Raw genomic sequence first — 8,155 nt, forward strand, 5'->3', positions numbered from 1 at the left:
ATATTTAGATTGTGTAATTAATTTTGTTCATAGAATTTTAATGATTTTTTTGTTCATAGTATTTAGAAAAAGGGAAAAAATAAGAAGTAGTTTATATATAGTTGAACTAGCTAGTTGATTTAATAAACTAATTTATTTTACTATATATAGAAGTAGTTTGTTTTTAGTAAGTACTACTTTATTTATTTATAGTAAGTGCTTAGTAGTTGAACTAGATAGTTGATTTAATTAATAAAACTACTTTATTTAACTATATATAGAAGTAGTTCCCGCATCGACGTCAGCGATGCCTATCCCGCATTCTCGTCGTCGTCGACTCGGCGGTGGAGGCCTGCTTGATCAGGGCCATGTTCGGGACTGGGCTCCGCCGGGCTGGTATTGGGAGGTGCTACCTTCCGGGGGACGTAGGTTGGTGAGGAGGCAGCCCGTTGTTGACCCGATCCTTGTTTGGTGGCGGTCGCGTGGGCCAGTGACGGTGCTAAGGCTTCCGGACACCGCGGAGGTGGTACGTCACCGTGTCAGCGAGGAGGACGAGCACGTCCGTCGCTACATGGTTGCATTGGAGGGCAGGTTCGACAATACCTGGCAGGTTCTTCAGGGATCTCACTGGAGCTATGATCCTGTGATGGTTTCTTATCTTTGGGTGTCCACCGCCCGTATCGATACCCGTCGGGTGCTACGGTTCTAGTTGTATTAGTGATAACATTCGACGATGTACGGACACCAAGAGATGATGTACTTTTGCTTATAATTATTGAATGCATGCTAATTTGAATACTACTTTATTTTATGATTTGGTTTTGCTTATTTTATGATTTGGTTTTGCTTATTGCGCAGCCATCCCAATCCACTTCAGCAACGCCAGCGGCATCTCCAGAAGAACGAGGACCCTCTGCCTACAGGTAGAGATACCTGGGGTGGATTTTAAAGTGAATGCTTATATTGGATAAGTTCTCCTTCATTCCGTGTGCTAGACAATTTGGTATAATAATGCACTCGAGAATGAAAGGAGGAGCTACGTACATCACCGATAGTCAACCCGTGATTAATAATAATGATCTAGTTTAATATTTGAATTATGAACATAGGTCAGAAATGTCGTACTCATCGGACAACGAAAACCGCCTGGGGGAGTGCGACTGGTGCCACGACGACCGAGGTATCTGCGACAGGTTCATCGAGCTGAACGAAGATCGGCGCTTCAGCATTAAGCTTGAGGAGACCTGCGATGTTCATACGGTACGCAACGACGACAATAGTTTTTTTCGTAATTAAGCACGACTTCAACTATTTTAACGTGTATTTTTCATCTTTTCCAATTCGACTAGCTTATCCCATGCTTTGCAAGACGCTATGTCTTGGAGAGGATGGGTTTTGAAGACCATGAAAGTTTCGAAACCAAAAAAATTATCCTAAGTACCCATCATGGTGTGGATTTTCAAGTAAAGCTGTACAATGCTCAGAGTGTAACCCATTTTGGTTGCAAAAATTGGGACGCACTTTGCAAGATGTATGGTCTTGATGAGGGTATGCTTGTCACCATGGATCTTGGTGATCCTACAATCGAGCAAGAGAGACCTTCAATTTGGGTCCTTGTGGATACACCTCCAATTCTTCCTCCATGTGAGCTTAACATAGTTATTAAGTAATTTATATTGTTTATTTCAAAATAGTTGACAACTTATTTCCATTGACAGCTTATTTTCATTCTTCAAAGAATGTGCGGAAGATGGTAGACAGAACCTACTACACCAAAGGCTCCGAATTAACTTATCAGGAGAAAAATCATCTGGTCGCATTTTGTACTGATCTTGAGAATTACAATATCTACAATCAAACTCCTCAACATTATGGTCAATACGTGCCACTAGCGCACGTGTTGAACTACGGTAACTACCATGGAGATACCCTGGTAAGATTTTTTACTATTACGACATCCGTGCATCTTTTTGCACACTTCTAAAACTAGTACATCATTGCTAACTATGAAGTTATTACTATGTTTTTCAACAGATAATCCCGAATGATTGTGTGCCTCATCTGATGTATATGCACAGTACCCTTCATGTTTTGAACATACAACCAGGTCTTCCTACGAATCTCAACTGTCCATACCGGGTTTCTAAAAGAAGTGGAGACATGACAATCAAAGAATGGAAAAAATGTATGGACAGTCGTAAGGAGCTTCTTGGAAGCAAAAAGCAGCGAAGGGCAAGAATTGGAGACAGGATGATCGCCATTCTTCATAATGGAGAGTCAGGGTCTATATTGTTTTATGCTATTTTACCTTAAGGGTGTTTAGGTCCTACCTGATACTGATGATCATGTGCTAAGAACAATTATGTAGGGTTGGATTCGATGACTATGAGGATGATAATCGTATGACTTATTATTAATAACGAGTAAAAGTTGTATGATGATGCATGATTAGTAGGACTTGTTATTATTTATGATGATGTATGATGCGAGCATGCATGGGTTATTATATCAGCGGGTAAACCAAGGACGAAGATATAAGAAAGGACACTTCTCTCTATTAGCTAGCTATAATAACAACCTAAAAATACCCCCCAAAACCCCTAAAGCAGCCAAGTTTCTAAAAAAATGGACTTTTGGTCCCCAACCGGGACCAAAGGCCCCCCTGACTGGGCTCGGCGGACCGGCCACGTGGAGGCACATCTGTCCCGGTTCGTGTTTGAATCGGGACTAATGGATTCAGGTATTAGTAACGACCCATTAGTCCCGGTTCATGAACCGGGACTAAAGGCCCTTACGAGCCGGGTCTAATAGGTGTTTTTCTACTAGTGGAAGCGTATTTTGTTTTTGATGATAAAAAAGACCGTAGTTTTTTAGAACCCGTGCTACAACCGACTGTAAATGTACTTTTGTACCACATGCCCGCCATACATTTTCACATAGTTTCTTAGAACCCGTGTTACAGCTGGCTGTAAGTGTACAACCAGCTTATCTTCTCTTTTTTCTTGTCTCTCATCCAACTTAGCAAAGATATAATATTTAAAGTCTTACAACCCGCCTACGTCACCATACTATACTTGCTCTAATAGGTATGGAATTTTTGGTCTTTGATTTAACTAATAATACATTTATTAACTTTATCCCGAGGTTCGGTTTGATCTGTCCAAAATAATATACATGTTTCGTCAAAGTGTGGATTTTATTGGCTTTAAATGGAGTATTAAGAAGATACATAACACAATAAGCACACATTCAACCTCTACATAACTGAAATGCATACCGTCAACACCAACTCACACACACACACATGTAAAAACACGCCGGCAACTAGCAAAGTCATTTAAAAGCAAAGATACGCGTAGCGAAGGAAAAAAGTGGAAAGCCCTAAGGGCATCTCCAAGGGAGATCCTAAAAACTCTGGTATATGTCTGACCGGACATTTTTGTTCACTTTTGCAATCTAACTTGGTCCTGCATCGGTTTGCAAAGTGATACGAATGTCCGTTTTTCGACAATTTGGAGACAAACGTGTTGGAAGGGGGGGGGGCGCTATAGCGGAGTCCGACATCCACTTGAACAACCAAAAGCCCTCGCGTGGTCCTCCTCTCTTTTCTCTCTCTTCACATGCATGGTTCCCCTCTCTCTCCTCACAACCGGACACCCCACCACGGATAGCCCACCACATGCATGGTCCCCACCTACTTTTATCCACCCAACAGGATATTTGTGATTAGCATTGGATGGCTCATTCTAGCACCATGTCCGCGGACCACGTCCGGACATAAAAACAGACATATATATACCAGAGACTTTTTCGGGGCAACGCTGGAGATGCCCTAAAGCGATCAGATGTGATAGACAAAGTACAGTAATAACCATATCCACACCAACCATTTCAATACACCCCATGGATGGTAAGTTTCTTCAATAGCATTGCCTTCCGGAAGGGAGCAACACCCAAGTGATGTCATCACCGGATCCACCCAGAAGGCCAGAATTTTGATTTTCTCCCTAAAGAATCATTTCAAACATATCCGAGAATTGCCTTCAACAAGGTACGATGTAAGAAAAACAACAATTCCGGTTGACCTAGGCTTTCGCCCCTAAGCTCGAGGCTGGGTGCTCAAGTAGCACCACAATTGAAGTCTCTTATGTGTTGTCAGCTCCACTTTTTCGTGATCCCAATAGTTACATGCGATGCGACTGCCGCCACTGCACAACCATCTCTCTACATCAAACCTTCATTCATAGTTGGTTTGTATCTCACCACCAAAGTCAACCACTGGATCAAAGAGAGATGAACCCTCCCGAAGACCTTTCAATGACCACCACCGTCATGGAGCCGTAAGAAGTCGTTGCAGTATGGTCTGCAATCACCACCATCCTACCGGTTGAATCTGGATCACCACCACCAAGCCGTGGACCATAGCGCCGCCGGCCAGCCACCGCACGCGATGAAGGCCAACACCTCGCCGCCGTGATCCACATCCACTAGAGAGCCTATCGTACACTGGCTCCTGGAGCCAAATCCAACTGGGATCTTGCCGAAGACCACCCCGCACATGATGCCCCCCACCATATCTTCAACCTCGTTGGCCCGTCTAAAAGAAGTAAATGGATCAAACTATTGTCTTATGAATTTGAAACATACACTTGGAACCGAGCGGTAGATGTCCGTAGAATCTTGCCTTCACTATTCCATCCCGCATTTCGTGCGTAAAGTACTCCATATTAATTGTTGCTGATTTAGTACAAATATGGATCGGAGTTCTACTAAATTAGCGACAATTGATATGGATCGGAGGGAGTAGAAAAGCAACACTACTTGTAAGGCTAGCCATAGTGAGTAACATAGATGCCACGTAGGCAAAAAATTGATGTGTCAAGTAATTAATGAAGAGAGAGATTTATGGTAACATAAGGCAACTTCCAATGCATCGGTGCTTACATGAGGTGCTAAGCACATTAAAAACTTTAGCAACTAAAGCCCCCAATACATCTTATATGGGGTTCGACGGACACTGTCACGTGTAAATTTGTCGTTAAGAGTAAACTTAAAATGACACGAGCAAGCAGCAACCACATCCATTGCTGATAATGGTAGGCGGTAATTAAATATGATTAAGATAAACAATAATGGTAGGCGGTACAAGTTCACTAGCAAGCAACAACCACATCCGGTGCTGATAAGAAAATAAGATTAAATAGTAGTTGGAATGGCTTGTCCGGGACACGTGAACAGAGGACTAAACACATATACGCTAAACATAAAAACCTCACGATTCGTAGGAGATAGGCACGCCCATGATCATTTTAGGACCAGTTTTGGTAACATGTGCACATTAGGGATGAGCATCACACACGGGCAATTCACGACAATATACGAGGCATTCAAGCGACTAGGTGGTTGGGAGTTGTTAGGTGAGGCCGGCTCAACCACATTTGGACAAAAACGTTTGCCTCCCAGGACAGAACTGCGTGAACTGTAGTTCTGATATACTGAGCAGTGCGAAAGAATATAAGACGATAAAGCTATGAATATAAAGCACATATTAAAGTGAGTGAGGATCCCCATGCGACTGAATGGGAAGGATTCTAGTGAGCGTCGTCGCCCAGTGCCCTTATGCAATTTTGCACACTTATGTTACTATCTACTATGTAGTAACATAGCCTAGAGTCACGTGTATATTACTAGTGTAAGAGCATCTCCAAAGCGGACCCTCAAACCTCCACTATATGTCCGGATGGCTTCCGCCTACATCATGTTGGTGAACCAGGTCTGGACATATATCGAGGACATTTGCGGGACAACTTTGAAGATGCCCTAAGTTACTCTTGCTATGGCTAGTCTAACACGCAACACAAACATGGTTGCTTTGTCAGGAACGACACGTGGACGAAAACATGTCTCGTGGCTAATAGCTGGCTATATACCTCATTATTGGAAGTGATGATGTACTTCTACCAAGCCCATACTGTAGTACTATTCCCGATCCGTATAGAAGTTAACGCATGCAACTGCCCCTTCAATACTCTCCATTTATTATTTCTCGGTCACCAATAATGATACATTGCATGCATTATACTCAGGGAGTATCTAGAACTCATCTAGATGAGATATAATTTGGTCTCATTCATTTTGAAAACAAGAACAGATACAACCCACGTCAGCATACACGCATCTTATAGCATCACATCCAATGACTATAAAAGGTGAATGAGACTAAATTATATCTCATCTAGATGAGTTCTAGCAAAACTGTTATACTATTTCTGTGGCCCATATAAGGCCGATCTCCGAGCTTCCTACCGAGCAACACAAATTAACAAACCGCAGACACATACTACTAGTGCAGAAGAATAATGTGGAGGTTGAAGATCTCTGAGGGAGGAAGCCCGCTGCTTCGGTCGGGCAACGGCTTCCTCGGCAGGGCTGTGTGGGAGTACGATCCCAATGCCGGCACCCCGGAGGAGCGCGCCGAGGTTGAGAGGCTGCGCTGCGACTTCACCCGCAACCGCTTCCAGAGAAAGGAGTCGCAGGACCTCCTCATGCGCATGCAGGCATGTGTATATATATACTGTCAAAACTAATCCATCGTGGTACCTTTCTCTTGTGAGCAAATTCGTCATCGTAGTACCCAATTTGTAGTTGTAGATAATGCATAGAAGAATAAAATCCCTTGCCACTGCGCCATGAGGTGCACATAACCATTATTTATTAGCACCAAAATGCGCCACACTGGGGCTTAAAATAAAGTTATATCATGAAGAAAACAAAAAGATAACGGTAGGAATAGACACGCCTGAAAAGTCCAAGTACCAAGAATGTTGAATAATTTGTGCCACTCTCCTACTTTTGTACATTCAAACTGCTCTGCAGACGGCAGTAAACGGATGAAATCTGGACGATGCCTATCTTGAACGGTGCTGATTTGCAAAATGATACAATCTAATGGATGATTTGATCCATCGTCCAAATATCATATCCTACATCTGCAAGGCAAGTCCGCCACACACATGCCCTAGCGTCCAGCTAAACAACCATAACTGGCAAGGGCTAGGCCAAGTTAGTGCAGGAGAGTGGCTGGGCCTAACATTAATCTGGCCAAAAAACTGCTTGCCGTATGCACTTTTAAGCCATACTTATTTCATTTGGGAAATAATGGGTCTTATCACACTTGAACTTTTATCATTGAGACTAGTTTGTTATGTGCCTTTTTTTTTCAAGTAATCCTAAATTATTCACACTGTAGTTTGCAAAACAAAATGGCGTCGAAGCAAATGTTTCGACCATCAATCTTGAAGACAATGACATCACTGAAGGAGCTATACTAACTTCACTGAGGAAAGCCCTTAATCAATATGCAAAGTTGCAAGCACAAGATGGGCACTGGCCTGGTGATTACAGTGGAATTATGTTCATTATGCCACTCTTGGTATGTGCTATTTCATTGTAATTTTATTAATATGGCAACCTGGCAAGTACAATATAGTTTGTTATTTGTTTGTTTGTATAGTTCCTTGTTTCGAAACATGCATTTTGGTAGGAAATAGCAAGTACCTTTGACTCAAAAAAAGAGCAAATGGCAATTACCTGATTATGTTGTATGGCTAACAAATTAATCAAAATGTTGCACTTGACTAGTTTTCCATAGCAGGGCCAGTTCAGTCGTTCCCATATAGTATGTAGGATTTCCTGTTATGCCGGCTCCAAATATTATTATTTTAAATGGGAATATATTTCGTTAAACAAGTCTTAGTCATCTACCTTCTATCAATCCTTAAAAATAAATGTATGGACTATGGAGAACTGCAAGAAGTCCAATTGAAGTGTTTTTTTACAAGGGTTACCGTAGTGCTATTCATCACCCATGGTGCAGAACAAATTATTTTGCACCTGAGGTTTTTTTGGCGTCGTTTGATTAAGAATTTAGGTTTGGCATGCAAATAGTTATGTTTATATTGATTCACTACACAAAAATTGGCATAACAAAACCATAATATAAGTCATAAAACCACAAAATTTACATGTTTACATATATTCTATGATATGTTTTTTTACATTCGACATTTTATGTCTCGTAAAACATTTTTCACGGCTGATATACATTATGTTACGTTCTCCTCTGATTTCTGATGTAAGACCAAGTTTATGCGACGTAGAAATATGGGACAGTGAT

At 41.8% G+C, this 8,155-nt stretch overlaps 1 protein-coding gene across 3 annotated transcripts in view; it reads left to right on the forward strand.

Moving 5' to 3' along the window:
- The first annotated feature begins 6,308 nt into the window (after positions 1-6,308).
- Positions 6,309-8,155, forward strand: part of LOC123089815 (achilleol B synthase-like) — a 17,154-nt gene continuing 15,307 nt past the window's right edge. For all 3 annotated transcript variants that reach the window (XR_006442380.1, XM_044511392.1, XM_044511393.1), the window contains exons 1-2: positions 6,309-6,536; positions 7,229-7,411. Coding sequence is in view for 2 of the 3 variants with exons in the window: in XM_044511392.1 (XP_044367327.1) it covers positions 6,339-6,536; positions 7,229-7,411 (381 nt within the window). In the remaining variant the exon portion in view is untranslated. The remainder of the gene's footprint in view (positions 6,537-7,228; positions 7,412-8,155) is intronic.

This window comes from Triticum aestivum, chromosome 4B, assembly GCF_018294505.1.
Source record: "Triticum aestivum cultivar Chinese Spring chromosome 4B, IWGSC CS RefSeq v2.1, whole genome shotgun sequence".
NCBI lineage: Eukaryota > Viridiplantae > Streptophyta > Magnoliopsida > Poales > Poaceae > Triticum > Triticum aestivum.